At 54.2% G+C, this 14743-nt stretch overlaps 1 protein-coding gene across 1 annotated transcript in view; it reads right to left on the reverse strand.

The window, feature by feature from the left end:
- LOC140909765 (cullin-9) overlaps window positions 1–14743 on the reverse strand; it is a 63981-nt gene that overhangs the window by 34603 nt on the left and 14635 nt on the right. Inside the window, 8 exon segments of the mRNA XM_078852377.1 lie at window positions 4–237; window positions 629–855; window positions 1038–1231; window positions 1424–1631; window positions 2843–3032; window positions 3266–3626; window positions 4918–5108; window positions 10066–10204. Of these exon segments, the coding sequence (XP_078708503.1) occupies window positions 4–237; window positions 629–855; window positions 1038–1231; window positions 1424–1631; window positions 2843–3032; window positions 3266–3626; window positions 4918–5108; window positions 10066–10204 (1744 nt within the window).

Here is a 14743-nt window from a genome sequence, read left to right on the forward strand (position 1 = left end):
CACCGGAGGATCCCAGCTGCACGGCCTTCTCGGCCCCCAGCTGCTCCAGGCTGCGCAGCAGCAGCAGGAAGTGCTGGCGGTCCCGCAGGGCCTCGGCCCCCTCGCTCTCGGGGCCGGCCTCCTCGCAGAGGCAGCGCTCCAGGGCCAGCACCAGCTCCTTGGAGAGGCTGCCCTCCTGCAGGCGGCCCAGCAGCGTCTGCACGTCCACGTCCTTCAGATCCAGGGCTGAGCCCGCCTCTGCCACAGGGAGAGCGCCGTGGGGCCGGGGCTGAGGCAGGGCACTACATGCCGCCGGCTGCACGCTCGCTGGGGCGCCAGGTGCCCTGTACCCCCGTCCCCAGGCTCTCAGACGGGGCTGTGGGTGGGGGGCAGGGGCTCTGTACCTACCGTCCCCAGGCTCTCAGACAGGCGGGATGGGGGAGGGAGCTCTGTATGTGGGGCAGAGCTGCGTACGAGCTGTCCCAGGCTTGTAGGTGGGGTTGGGGGGGCAGGGGCTGTGGGGGTGGGGTGGGCTCCATACCTGCATCTCCCAGCTCTCAGACAGGGGTTGGGTAGGGAGCAAGGACCTCTGTACCTGCTATCCCCACATCCTCAGATGGGGCTGTGGCGGGGGCAAGAGGGTCCATACCTGTCGTCTCCAGGTTCATGGGGAGCTTGTGCTCAGCCAGGCGGCTGAGCGCGATCTGGGCCAGCGTCTCGTTGGCGTGGCTGGGGGCGGCGGGGTCCTGGCCCCCCTGGCAGCAGCTCTGCAGCGCCAAGTGGATGTCACAGCTCGCCAGCTGCTCGGCCAGGCCCCGGTGGCTGTCGATCAGCATGCTGGCCACCAGCAGGCCGTTCTGCACGGCCGACGAGGCCCTGTGGGGCAGAGCGCCAGGGTGAGTGCCCGTGGGCACCAGCCGCTGCTCCTCCCCAACGGGTCTGTGGGGCAATGGCACCTCCTGCCAGCCAGGGGCCCTCCCGCCAGGTACCCCCAGAGCCTCCAGGGAGCTGCCCCCCACCACTGCCCCCACAGCAATGACCCCGCTCAGCCCCCATACCCAGCGGTGCCCTGCATGGTGCGGATGGCGGCAGGGAGGGCGCAGAGCAGGCTGTCCGAGTCCTTGCTGGAGGCGGAGCCGATGCTGGCGAAGATCTCCCACATCACCTGGGCATCGGCGTGGTTCAGGGGACAGGGCTTCTCGCTGGCACCCAGCGGCTCGCAGGTCCCGGCGCCCACCAGCACCTTCAGCGCCTGGGAGGCCAGGGGAGCCGGTCAGGGCGGAGAGCTGGCAGCGCCAGCCCCAGGCCGAGACCACAAGGCTGCCAATGCCCCCTGGCCACCCGGCACTGGCCACCCGGTCCCCGCCCTCTCCCACCCACGATCCCGGCATGCCCCACCCCCGAGCCCACGACAGCCCCCACCTGCCCCGTGAGCTGCACTCACCGCCAGGCCGGCCTGCTGGACCAGCGCCGAGGGGGCGTACTCCTGCATGCAGGCCAGCACGGCACGCACCCCGCCCTCCGTGGCGAAGAGCACGCGCCAGTCGTACTTGGCCATCAGCACACAGAGCAGCCGCAGAGCCAGTACCGCCAGCAGCTTCTCCTTCACCTGGTTGGTGAGCAGTTCCACCAGCATCTTCACCAGCTTCTCCCTGCGGGGAGCAACGGCGGGCGGCTCAGGAGCCGGGCTTGGGCAACCGGGGACTGACCCGCTGCGTGGCTCCAGGTCAGCTCTGGTCCAGAAACCAGATCCCCCGGCCCCCCACGGGCCTCCCACTCCCCAAGCTGTCACAGGAGTCCCAGCAGGGCAGCCAGGTTTGATTTCCAGCTATCCAGAGGTGCAGAATCCACCCCTGCCCTGGAAGTTTGTTCCAGCTCATCACCCTCCCTGGTAAACATCTGGGCCTTACATCTCACAGGCACGTGTCTGGCTTCAGCTCCAGCCACCGGTTCTGGTTCTGCCCATCTCTGCTAGACTAACGGGCCCATTAGTGCTCACGTTTTCCCCCCAGAAAGGTCCTTGCACATCATGAACAAGTCATCCCTTGGTCGCCAGGTGTCCACACAAGCTATTGGGAAACCGGACAGTGGTCAGAAATGAGCTACAAGTATCCAGGGCTGGAAAACCAGCCTCACAGCAAGTGACTAAGGAAGCTGGATCCTGGCAGCTCCTCGGATGAAGGGTGAGGACACCTACTCGCAGTCTGTAGGCACCTGCCCAGGGAGAACGCTGCTGACACGGGGGCTCTTGGGTCCAGCAGGCAGAGGGGGAGGAGAGCCACGGCGAAGCTCAAACGGGAAATCAGAGACCTGTTTACCAGGGAGGGTGACCGGCCATGGGAACAGCGTCCCAGAGATGGGGCAAGTCTTCCAACGCTTGCGGTCGCTATGCTGGGAGGGGCCATCTGCCTGAAGCCCACCCTGCAGCTCACCCACCACTGACGGGGCTCCATGGTGCCACTTTCCCAGAAGACTTCAGACCTGTGCAGGAGTCACTGGGTGACGCTCTCTGGCCTGCGCGACACACAGGATCAGACCAGCCAACCTCAATGGTCCCTGCTGGCTGTACAACCGGTGACGTGTATCTGTCGCCCTCCTGCCCAAATCCTTTGTACGTTGCTGTAGCTAGACCATAAGCGTCTGGAGCCAGATCGTGAGCACATCTACTCACGACTGGCATCCCCTGGCTCTACTCTAATAGAAACATCACCCAGGGGTAATGCCCGCGCCAGAGACAGACACTGGCCAGCAGCCGGCCCCTACAGACAGGAGCAGCTGGTTTTCCTGCCCCGTCTCTCCAGGGAGGCACGGGCCTGCCATCTCCAAGTCTGGGCGCGCCCAGAGGACCCACCAGAGAACTGACCTGATGGTGAGTCCCTCAGGTTTGATGACCTGCCGCTCTCGCCCGGCCTCCTCCTCCAGAGTCTTGATAATGAACCTGAGCCCAGCTAGCTGCAGCCCCACCTCGGAGCTGGACCTCTGGATCAGTTCCACCACCTCTGCAATCCGCTCCAACGAGCTCTTCTTCCCCGACCCCTTCGCGCTGCACAACACTGGCCGGGACCATAACACCAGTCAACCCGAGGCTGCCCCACGAGCCCTCCAGCCAGCCCCTCCCCACGGCACTTCCCCACCCCCCACGGATCGCCCCTCTTCCCGACCTCTCCCCGAGCCAATCGCTGGGTCTCCCCTGCCCAGACCCCCCTTAGCCAGCAGGGACCCGCTTTAGCTAGATTCCAGCACCCAGCCACTGCCATGCATGGCTCCTTCCCCGGCCGGCACGTACCCTTGGCTTTCTCCTCTGCCATCTCCGGGCAGGCTAGCCCCTCCGCTCGCAGCAGCTCGGTGAAGAGCTGGCAGTCGGATTTCTCCGGGGGGGCTGGGGCAGGCACTCTGGCAGCAGGAGGGTCTTTCTTTGGTTTCTTGGACACCAGGGATTCGGCGCACTCCGAGGGGGCTGCGTCCAGCCCCAGGCCGCCCGGCTGCACCCCCCCTGGGCGGAGGAAGTACTTGCTGTAGACATGGGAGCTGTGCAGGTCACTCAGGGTGCAGCCCTGGCACTGCTTGCTCAGCACCCGCAGCACTTGCTGGGCCAGCTCCACCGGTACCGACAGCTGGATCAGGGCTTCTTCGTCCAGCTCCGACAGCTGGAAATGCAGGGCCTGGGTTAATTCTCAGCAGCCCGATGTCCCCAGGCCAGCCGGAACCGAGCCGACACTGGGTAAGTCCATCCAGAATATCCCCAGGCCAGCCAGAACCAAACCAACCCTGGGCTAGTCCAAACGGAATATCCTCAGGCCAGCCAGAACCGACCTGAAACTGGACTAGTCCAACCAGGATATCCCCCAGCCAGTCAGAACAGACCCTACACCGGGCTAGTCCAACCGGGAGGTCCCCAGGCCAGCCAGAACCGAGCCGACACGGGGAGGTCCCCAGGCCAGCCAGAACCGAGCCGACACGGGGAGGTCCCCAGGCCAGCCAGAACCGAGCCGACACGGGGAGGTCCCCAGGCCAGCCGGAACCGAGCCGACACGGGGAGGTCCCCAGGCCAGCCGGAACCGAGCCGACACGGGGAGGTCCCCAGGCCAGCCGGAACCGAGCCGACACGGGGAGGTCCCCAGGCCAGCCGGAACCGAGCCGACACGGGGAGGTCCCCAGGCCAGCCGGAACCGAGCCGACACGGGGAGGTCCCCAGGCCAGCCGGAACCGAGCCGACACGGGGAGGTCCCCAGGCCAGCCGGAACCGAGCCGACACGGGGAGGTCCCCAGGCCAGCCGGAACCGAGCCGACACGGGGAGGTCCCCAGGCCAGCCGGAACCGAGCCGACACGGGGAGGTCCCCAGGCCAGCCGGAACCGAGCCGACACGGGGAGGTCCCCAGGCCAGCCGGAACCGAGCCGACACGGGGAGGTCCCCAGGCCAGCCGGAACCGAGCCGACACGGGGAGGTCCCCAGGCCAGCCGGAACCGAGCCGACACCGGGCTAGTCCAACTGCGATATCCCCAGGCCAGCCAGAACCAAACACGTCCAATTCTCTTGTCCCAGATCGATGTCTCAGTGGCTGCTGACAGCATCTCCCCATGCCTGTGACCTGCCCATCCAGAGTCTGTTGGACAGAGTTTCTCTACCTGGGCTGAGCTGGTCTCCTCTTTCGTTCCCTCCCTCTGTTCCATCCACACTCCTTGGTCCTCCCCTCACCTGCACCCCCACCATTCCCTCTTACTTCCCCGGTTCAATCTCCCCTCCCAGTTTGCCCCGCTCTTCCCAAGGCTCCCCAGTTCCCTGTTCCACTCCATCCCTGCTGCCCCCATCCACTTCCATCTCCCCTCACTCCCCTCTCACCTGTTCTCCCACTGCGCTCCATGGTATCTCTCACCTTCCCCAGTTCCCTATTCCTCCCAGGTCCTTCTCTCTCCCCTGCACCACCCCTGTCCCACACCTGCTCCTCCTGGTGCTGCCGGATGAGCTGGGCGATCTCCTGCTGCTCATGCGGTTCTAGCTTCTTCACGAAGAAGAGCAGCTCCCACCACTCGGCCCGGCTCAGGGCCTCCGAGTCCTCGCTCAGCCGGTCCATCAGGTAGGGCAGGGAGTACAGCCCTCCAAGGGGCTTGCAGTAAAACGTCTGGGTCACTGCAGGGGAGCACAGCAAGGCAGAGAGACAAACCCTGAGCGTCTCAGAAAGACGGTTATCCTGCTGCAGAGCCACCTGAGCCAGGAGGGGACAGCTGGCCTGGGCTAGCCAGGCAGCCAAAGGCCAGGATTCAAAGGGAATTCAGTCTCAACAGGCTGGCCGGATTCCCAGCCTGCCATCTACTGGCAAACAGAGCGAGCGCATGAAGCAAGAGCAGAGAACACTAGGTGGCTGCAGGACCAACCATCACCTTCCTGCTTAGAGACGCGAAGCGATGGAGAGGGGCGCTCCAGCAGTGATTATAAATAGAAGGATTTCCATTTAAACCGACTGAAATCTGAGCTCGCTAGTCAGAGCCAGCTGCTCAGTTCAATCCACAGACGCCTGGTGGCCGGCGTGGCGTAGCAAGGGGAGAATTATTACAGTCACAATTGTCATTTTTGGGACACGACACCATCACAAAGACTGACCATTGTCTACAGGACTGTCAACAAAGGAAAGGGGGCTGGAAATGGAGGACTTCTAGCGGGTCCTGTGGAGATCAGGGCTAAGTCTTACTTAACAGCCTCCCTAACATCTGGAAGAAGGGAGTAAGCAGCATCTTAACAGCAGGCTGTGCTCCGCTCGGGGGAGCAGAGAACGCCAGTGAGGATTGAAAAATAAAGAAGGACCTGAAGAGAACAAACATTTGCTCAGTAGAAGCACATGCTTTTGGTGCTCAGAAACTAGTCCCGGGGCCATACAAGTACCTAGGTAAAGAGATTTCACGCACACCAAAACGGCAACCGTAAAAGGCCCCATTTGTTCATTGTTGTATTAACTGGGGTGAGGGTCCTGAGCTCAGAGTCACAGTAGTGAGCAGATGTGGCTTGGGGTTTGAGTACTCAGAGATCTTAGTTTTGTGTAGGCCTGATTTAGGCCCAGATTTTATACTGGGGGTGATTTCTACCAATATAGTTTAGACGATTATACTGGTATAAGTGTGCCTTATACTGGTATAGCGTGGTCCTCTTCCCAGGCAGGAATAAGCCATATCGGTATACAAATGTTTATCCTGGTATAACTGCATCCACGCCAGGGATCATAGCAATTTAACTCTGTCAGTATAGTTAAAGCAGTACGACCTGTGTGTATAGACAAGGTTTAGACCCTGTGGCAACCATCATGACAAAACTGATCCCCCTCAGCTGGGCTCCTCGGCACTGGATACTATGAATAATTAATAACAATGTAAATCTTTTATTTAGCACCTAAAAATCAAAACAATTCCCTTTCAAAGTTGTGAATTCTAGAGGAGACTGAATAGCATTTGCAGCTTACCTTTCAATCTAGGTTTAAAAACCTAGCAATTTACACACAACAAAACTACACTGAAAGAACATATCGTAAAGCCAAGCACTCAGAAGTTAGGAAACACGAGTGCAACCTTCACTCAGCCACCTTGTGTGTTTGCATTACGACACAGTCTTTAATTAGGTGACCACATGCTGTTTTTTTCCCCACAGTGCCCCTTTGAAAAGGATTTAGGGGTCACAGTGGACCAACAACTCAAGGTGAGCTCCAAAAAGGGCTAATGCGACCCCAGGAGGTATAAACTGGAGAGGAGGGAACAGGAGCGGGGATGTGATTTGACTCCATATACAGCCCTACTGAGACTGATGCTGGAATATGGCGTCCAGTTCTGGGGTCCACGTTTTAAAAAGAAGGTTGAAAAATTGGACAGGGGACAGAGAAGAGCCATAAAAACAAGAGGCTTGGAGAAAATGCCTCACAGTGAGAGACTTAAAGCGCTCAGTCTGTTTAGCTGATCAAAAAGGAGACTGCGGGGTGACTCAATTGTGGTGTATAAATACCTCCATGGGGACAAAATACCGTGTACTAAAGGGCTCTTTAATCCCACAGAGAAAGGCAGAACAAGAACCACCGTCTGGAAGCTGAAGCCAGACAAATTCAGATTAGAAGTAAGGCCCAGATTTTGAACAGTGAGGATGATCATACTACCAAGGGAAGTGGTGGATTTTCTCTCTCTTCAAAGCAAGATGAGATCCCTTTCTAGAAGTTGCTTTAGCCAAACCTAATCTATTAAACTCAATATTGGGGTCAACTTGGTGAAATTCTCTGGCCTGTGTTACACAGGAGGTCAGACTAGAGCAGTGGTTCTCAGCCGGGTGAACGCAGAGGTCTTCCAGGGGTTACATCTACTCATCTAGATATTTGCCTAGTTTTACAACAGGCTACAGAAAAAGCTCTAGCAAAGTCAGTACAAGCAAAAATTTCATACAATGACTTGTTTATACAGCTCAATCTACTATACACTGAAATGTAAGGACAATATTTATATTCCAGTTGATTTATTTTAATAAGTCTGTGGTAAAAATGAGAAAGTCAGCAATTTTTCAGTAATAGAAATACAAAAGTGTCACTGCACACTATGTCTAAAGTCGATTTTAAGTGAGGTGAAATTGGGGGTACACAAGGCAAATCAGACTCCTGTAAGGGGTCCAGTAGTCTAGAAAGGTTGAGAGCCACTGGACTAGATGATCTAGTCATTCCCTTCTGCCCTTAAATGCTATGACGCGTTACTAGAATACCATGTCCAGTTCCAGCGTTCACATGTTAAGAAGGATGTTGCAAAAATAAAGAAGTCAGAGAAGAGCCATAAGAATGATCAACAGTCTGGAAAACACGCAAGACTCTTAAAGAGCTTAGGCTATGTCTACACTTGCAGAGGTTTTGCGCTGTCAGTTTCACCAGTGATAGGGAACGGGTGAAACCATGGGAGTGTGAAAGTAAAGTGCTGGTCTGTGTGCTCACGCACTTCCACAGGTGTCAGACTGCGTTTACATTTGCAGCACTTCCATCCCCAATGAGCAGAGCGCAGGAGGGCAGCTATCCCACAGTGCAGCTCTCTCTGTTTTGACGATAGGTCTTGACGGAAGGGTGGGGGGGTGATCGCAGGGCGTCCTGGGTCCCTGCACAGCCTCCTCTCCCCAAACACTGGTCAGCTCCAGGAGCTCAGCATTGCTCCAAGCAGGGGATCGTTTGCCCTGTGGAGCAGCCATTGTCACCTGGCCAGATAAGTGAGCACTTGCCAAGAAAACAGGAAGGGGAGTTTCAAACTTCCTGAGCCTTTACAGGAGGAGGGGTGGACGTCTGTTTACCTGGCATTGGAGCAGCAGAGGGGCTGGTCAAAGTGGTCACCTAGGCTAGTGATTCTCTAATTTTTGTACTGGTGACCCCTTTCACATAGAAAGTCTCTGAGTGCGACCCTCCTTCCCCCCCGTATAAATTAAAAACACTATTTTATATATTTGACACCATTATAAATGCTGGAGGCAAAGCAGGGTTTGGGGTGGAGGCTGACAGCTCGCGACCCCCCACATAATAACCTCACGACCCCCTCAGGTGTCCCGACCCCCACTTTGAGAACCCCTGACCTAGGCACTGCGGGATATCCTCCGGAGGCTAAAAGCTCTGTAAACAGGAAAAACAAGTCTTCACTTACACATCACCGCAAAAACATCACCGGTAAGAGCTGTATGCCTCTCGTGGAGGTGGTTTTCCTTTTGGGGTGAAACTTCTGAGTTTCACTGCAAAAAGTCATTAACAAGTGTAGACGCTCCCACGGTTTTTGCACAAAAAAGGGACTTTTTCCACTTTAAATGGCAAGTGTAGACATACCTTGCATCTATTTAGCTTATTGAAAGGAAGGATAAAAGGAGCCCTAATCATTGTCCGTAAGTTCCTACACAGGGAGAAGGTCTCAGCACTGGAGAGCGGGGTAACAGAAGGGCTCGCCTACATGTAGAGTTGCACAGGATAAAGGTGTGATTTTAAACAAATGTATTTAAACCATTGCCAAAGCTGTGGGGACACACTTACTCCAGGTTTATTTCAGGTAAACTAACTTGACTAGGAATAGATATAAGCTAAACTGAATTAAACTATGTGTAAATTGAAATAAGAGCATCCCTACAGGGGTTTGCAGCTGTTTAACTAAACCAGTTTTGAATTAAGCCAAAGCAAGCTGGCGTTCAGGCAAAGCTTAACAGATAGAGACATCACAAGGTCCAGTGGCTGGGTGTCAGTGATGGAAAAAGCCAAATGGGAAATAGAAGCAAGCTTTTCTAACACAGAGGGTGACTGACCACTGAAACAGCTTACTCTCTGCCACTTGGAGTCTTTAAATCAAGATTGGATGTCTGTCTAAAAGATACATCTTAGTTCAATGAGTTGTTGGGTGTGATGCAGGAATTACTGGGGCAATTCTCGGTCCTGTATTACGCAGGAGGTCAGACTAGATGAACTATGAAAAAGATTTTCAAAAGTGACTAAATTTTAGGAGCCTCGATTTTGGGGTGTTCAACTTAAGACACCTTAAAGGGATGTAATTTTCAGAAATTGTTGAGTACCCTGGCTTGCAAAACCAGACCTTTAAAGGTGTTTCAAAATGAACCCCCAGAAATGCAGACACCCAAAATTACTAAACAGCTTTTAAAACCTTAGCCTATCAAACTCCAAAAAAAGCACATCGGTGCTTTTACAACGTATGAACCTACGTTGTTTTATTCATTCCTCTTGATTTTATATGGACCAAATTTCAGGTGGTTTCATTTTCAGCAAGTGCCAAAATATCATAACATGCTGGTTGTAGCAGCTAGTTCAGTTTAATTCTAACTAGAGTTTATGTGCATATTCTGGAGTAACATCAATGTATTAAATGACATTTTACACCTATTGTTATTTGAACATGTGTCCCATGCAGCTCTAAGTCATATCACTGACTGACAAGTTGTCACCCCTCATACAGAACACGCAGAATGACTTTTCTCTTTAGGAAAATCCCTAGAAGAAATTTAAATCACTCCATACTGGAAAGGAAACGTGACCAGCCCCAAAGCGCGTGGGAGCAATAGGCAGAGAATGCACATGTACATACAGTGCACATAACCTCACCTGTGGTTAGTTTCAAGTTCTCGGTCAGACTGGATACCTTTTCCTGGGCAGCTTCTTCTTCAGGCTGCTCTCCAGCACCAATAATCTCCACCATGTGCCAGTGCACCCAGTAAGTTCGGCCTGTAGATTGCCACAAAACCTGTGGGGGAAACAGACCTGTGTGATCAGACCTGCCACTTCCCCAGTGCCCACGTTCTATAAATAGAGAAGGGAATATGCCCACCACCCATCTCACCCACTAAGCTGTATAAACGAGGGCCCATTCCGTGGTACCCAGGACACCCAATGTGGCTTAGTCAATATTGATACTGGAACCTTTGCGTTTCCTGATTTTAAACGGGCATACTTAATACTGCATTAACAAGTTCTTTTGCATCTGTTTCCTAAGTTCTTTTTTAAAAACAGCATCAGGGACTACTTACATAAGTTCTACCAGCTTTGCTTGTGCTGCTTAGAAACTCCTTGCTCTTGAGTTATTCAGGGTATGTCCACGCTGCAGCTGGGAATGAGCTTCCCAGCATAGGTCGACAGACTCACACCAGCTCTGCTCGAGCCGGGACACCACGAACAGCAACATTGCCAGGGAGAGCGGGGCGGCAACTCAGCTTAGCTGCTGAGTGCAAAGCCACCCAGCCTCCTGGGCACAATCGCGGCCCCCTAGCCTAAGCCACTGCCCATGCAACCTTGCTATTTTTAGTGCTAGCTAGAGCAGGGGCCGTGCATGTGTCTACCAGTGCCAGGAAGCATGCTCTCAGCTGCAGTGTAGAAACAGCCTCAGCTTATAGAAGTTAAAAGCTGCTCGTCTACTAGATGAGTGTGTGTGTGTCTGTGTGTGAGAGAGAGCGCGTGTACGCCTAATGCTAAGTGCACAGCTAGGGACATTTTCTGCTGTACATGCTCTGCAGGCGCTCTCCAGCTTGTCCCATCGCAAGCATCCGATGAAGTGAGCTGTAGCCCACGAAAGCTCAGGCTCAAATAAATGGGTTAGTCTCTAAGGTGCCACAAGTCCTCCTTTTCTTTTTGCGAATACAGACTAACACGGCTGTTACTCTGAAACCTGCCATCGTAGCAGAGTCTTTCAAGCCAAGAGAAGGCCTTAGCCCTCAACAGAGATCGGTACCGGCCAAGTTTTCAAGCACAGAATCGTGCTTTGACAAAGCTGGCATCGTGTCCACAAGTCTGAGCACAGCTCTGAAAGTACAGGGCCTTCGTCACACTCATATTATCAGCCCTCCTAGGCTGCAGACTTCTTAAAACCCTTCTGAAGAAAGATAAAGGCAGGATGAGTCAGAGCCTAGGAACTTCTTAAAGACCTGAGCAGAAAAACCTGCTTCACAAACAACATCTGACAAAGCACAGGCCTGGGCCCCACAAGTGAAGATTTTCACGATCAGCTGTGAAAGGAACTAGCTGAAAGCAGAGGGAGAACTCCCAGATCACTAGAGCCGCCCTGTCCTCCAGTAACTATCACACAGGCAAGCTTGCCTGGGTAACGAGATAGACTGGAATGCCCCATGGTAAGGTTATTACAGTACCTGCGAAGTTTACACTTGTTACTCGGATGGTGAAATCCAATTACACAACTCATAACCAGTTTGGGGTTTGTGCCCTGTGGCTGCTATTCTCACTCGTGATTTACTCCAGACACCATGGCTTTTGGTTCCTAAACACAGTGGAAAGCACATTTGAGCACTTCTGTCTAACCCTGTTTGGCTGCAGACACACCATGCTTTGCAACACATTCTAGTCTACTCTGGGACCTAAGCCAGAACACCGGAACAGGGCTGGGCAAATCAAGTGAACTCTTGCTAACTGGAACCACATCCAAACACTATTCCTAAATATGGTCCAAGGCCAAGCGAGGACGTGGCCTCAGAGAAGGAAACCGCTGCGGAACTGAATGGGAAAAGGGAGCGTGAAGAGTGGTCACAGAATATTGATTACAAGTGCAGTCTGGGACAGGGAGGGCTAGGCTGTAAACGCAATACTGGGTGTGAGGGAATATGGTCTGCCCAGCAGACAGGTGAGCGTGCAATGCTACAGCACAAGACAGACACATGAAATGTTCAAACAAACCCCAGATGCCAAGCAGAGCAATGAACATCCTGAATAAACACATAACCCACGGGGCAGTCATCGCACAGGGCGGAGAGAGCTGACCGATCTATGGCAGGGAAAAGGGAGAGTCTAGTAGGGAGCATGGCAAGGAAATCCATGGAGAACCATGGAACGGAAGTGGGTGTGGTCAGGGCTCAAAGTTTCCCAACACCCACTGGCCCAGGTGAAAATCCTCTTCACCCCCAGCCCCTGCAGTCTGAAGGGAAAAGCATACGGTGCCGGCTATTCTGTACCCTATTTAACAGGGGTACGGTCTGGTCAATCTCCAGACAGATCACAGCCATTCAGGACCCTGTCTCCCTGCAACTCCCAGCTCTCACTGAAACCTGCACTTCCCGCAACACTGCAGTCATTCCTTCCTTCCCCACTCCCAGAGCCCGGCTTCCCCGCTAAGGAGCACAGCGAGAGCGCCAGCCTTCCTCTCCCAACACCCCCCACCCCTCTTCAAACACAGAGAATGAATGAGACCAACACTGCATCTGACTTTGTTCTCCTCTCCCTCCATGGCGCTGGCATGGACTGCCCACAGGAACATTTCAGCCACCTTCCTTTCTGGCTTGGACTCCTAGCGCCTCCTCTTTGCGTGCCACAATCCCACCCCTCTGACCACAGCTGAGGATCAGCTCTCCCACCCCCTGATCTGCTCCCCTCGGGTCCTTCCCTCACTGAGACCCCTGCGCCTGGCCAGTGTCTCAGCTCCAACAAAGCCTGCTGCACCCTCTCCTTGCCAGCGGTCTGTGACTTCCCCCAGCACTGCCAGACTTCTCTGCTCTCCGGTGACAGTCACTAACTCTCCACACTCACCCAGGTGAAAGGTCCCCACTCCACCCAAGCCCCACCATCCACTTCCTCAACTCCTGCTGCTGCACAGTGGAAGGCCTCTAGCACATGTCCCAGCCCCAGGAGGACTTGCTCCACTGCAAATCCCCTCTCCTTCTATGGCTCTGCCCCTAGCCAGCAGCACTGTGCCACCCGGCCACCTTCAACTCCCTCCTTAATCCCTCCCTCACGTCCCCCTCCTCCCGGGAGTCACCTAACTTCTGCGGGAAGTAAACTCACAAGATCTAAGTGGAACTCCATCCCTCTGCCCCCCAGTCCCCACTTCCCTTCCCCCTCTGCCTCTCACCACCACCCCCTCTCATGGCCCCAATCACTGAACCCAAGAGCTCATCTTCTCTCTTCCTACAGCCCCTCTACCCAGCCCCCATGACCCTATCCCACCCTGATCCCCCTCACCTCCGGCTCATTCCCCTCCCAGGACCAGCATGCTTTAGTCTCTCCCACCTTAAACTCCCCGCCCTTGACCCCCCCTTTGCCTCAACCACTATCTCCTTCAGGGCATCAGCACATAAACTGAATTTACTAACAAACTAAGTAAGTGATCCCTCAATTCAAGGATGATCTCTATCACGAAATTAAATATGGGTCCTGAGATGACTTGAGAGTCTGATCCTGGACCTGCAAATCCACCCACAGTAGGTACAGACATTTCGTGGCAGGCCAGTTGCCTACTGGGAGAAAGTTATTTCTTTTTCCTTCCTTCTCTCTCTTTTCAGCTTTGAGGGAAAGGCGCTTGTCCTCGAAGCGGGCCACTGCCTGATGGAGGAAATGGCACCATTGGGATCGGTTAGTGGCTTGCTCCTCCCAGCTTGTGACATCCACATCAGTTTTCTTAAGACATGCTTTCAGAGTGTCTTTGTAGCGTTTCCTCTGACCACCACGGGATCTCTGATCATGGGCGAGCTGAGAGTAGAGGGCTTGTTTTGGAAGGCGAGAGTCTGGCATCCACACACAACGTCTAGCTCAGGAAAGCTGGTACATGAGGATCATTGCTTCAATGCTGGAGACATTGGCTTCAGTGGGGATGCTGGCGTTAGTACAGCGATCTCGCCATTTGATGCGAAGGATCTTCCGGAGGCATTGCTGGTGGTACCTCTCCAAGCTCTTGAGGTGCTGTCGATAGGTCACCCAGGTTTTGTATCCATAGAGGAGTGTAGGAACAACAATTGTCTTCTAGACCTGGATCTTGGTGTCCTGACGTAGGTCACGGTCCATGAAAACACAATGGAGCAATTTCCCAAAGGAAGCACTTGCACACTAGATCCTGTGCTGGATCTCACTGTCGATTTTTGAGTTTTGAGAAAGTGGGCTACCAAGGTAGCAAAAGTGCTCAGCTGTCTTCAAAGTCTGTCCCTCAATGGTGATTTGTGGTGGGATACGTGCAAGGCCTGAGGCAGGCTGAGTGAGATAGTGAGAGAGAGTCCTAGGCTTCGGTAAGCTTGTGCAAGAAAATCCAGTATGGACTGAAGGTCATTCTCAGTGTGTGTGAGGATGACACAGTCATCAGCATGCTCAAGATCAGTAATGGATGCCCTGAAGACTTTTGACTTCGAGCAGAGACTTGAAGATTAAAGAGCCGCCCGTCCATTCTGTATTGAATGTCAACTCCATTGGGGAGGTGATCTTTAACCAAAATGACTGCTAAATAGATGGAGAACAGGGTTGGGGCAATAATGCAACCTTGCTTAACCCCAGTTTTGATGACGAAAGGTTCCATCTC

The sequence above is a fragment of the Lepidochelys kempii genome, chromosome 3, assembly GCF_965140285.1.
Source record: "Lepidochelys kempii isolate rLepKem1 chromosome 3, rLepKem1.hap1, whole genome shotgun sequence".
NCBI classification, from domain to species: domain Eukaryota; kingdom Metazoa; phylum Chordata; order Testudines; family Cheloniidae; genus Lepidochelys; species Lepidochelys kempii.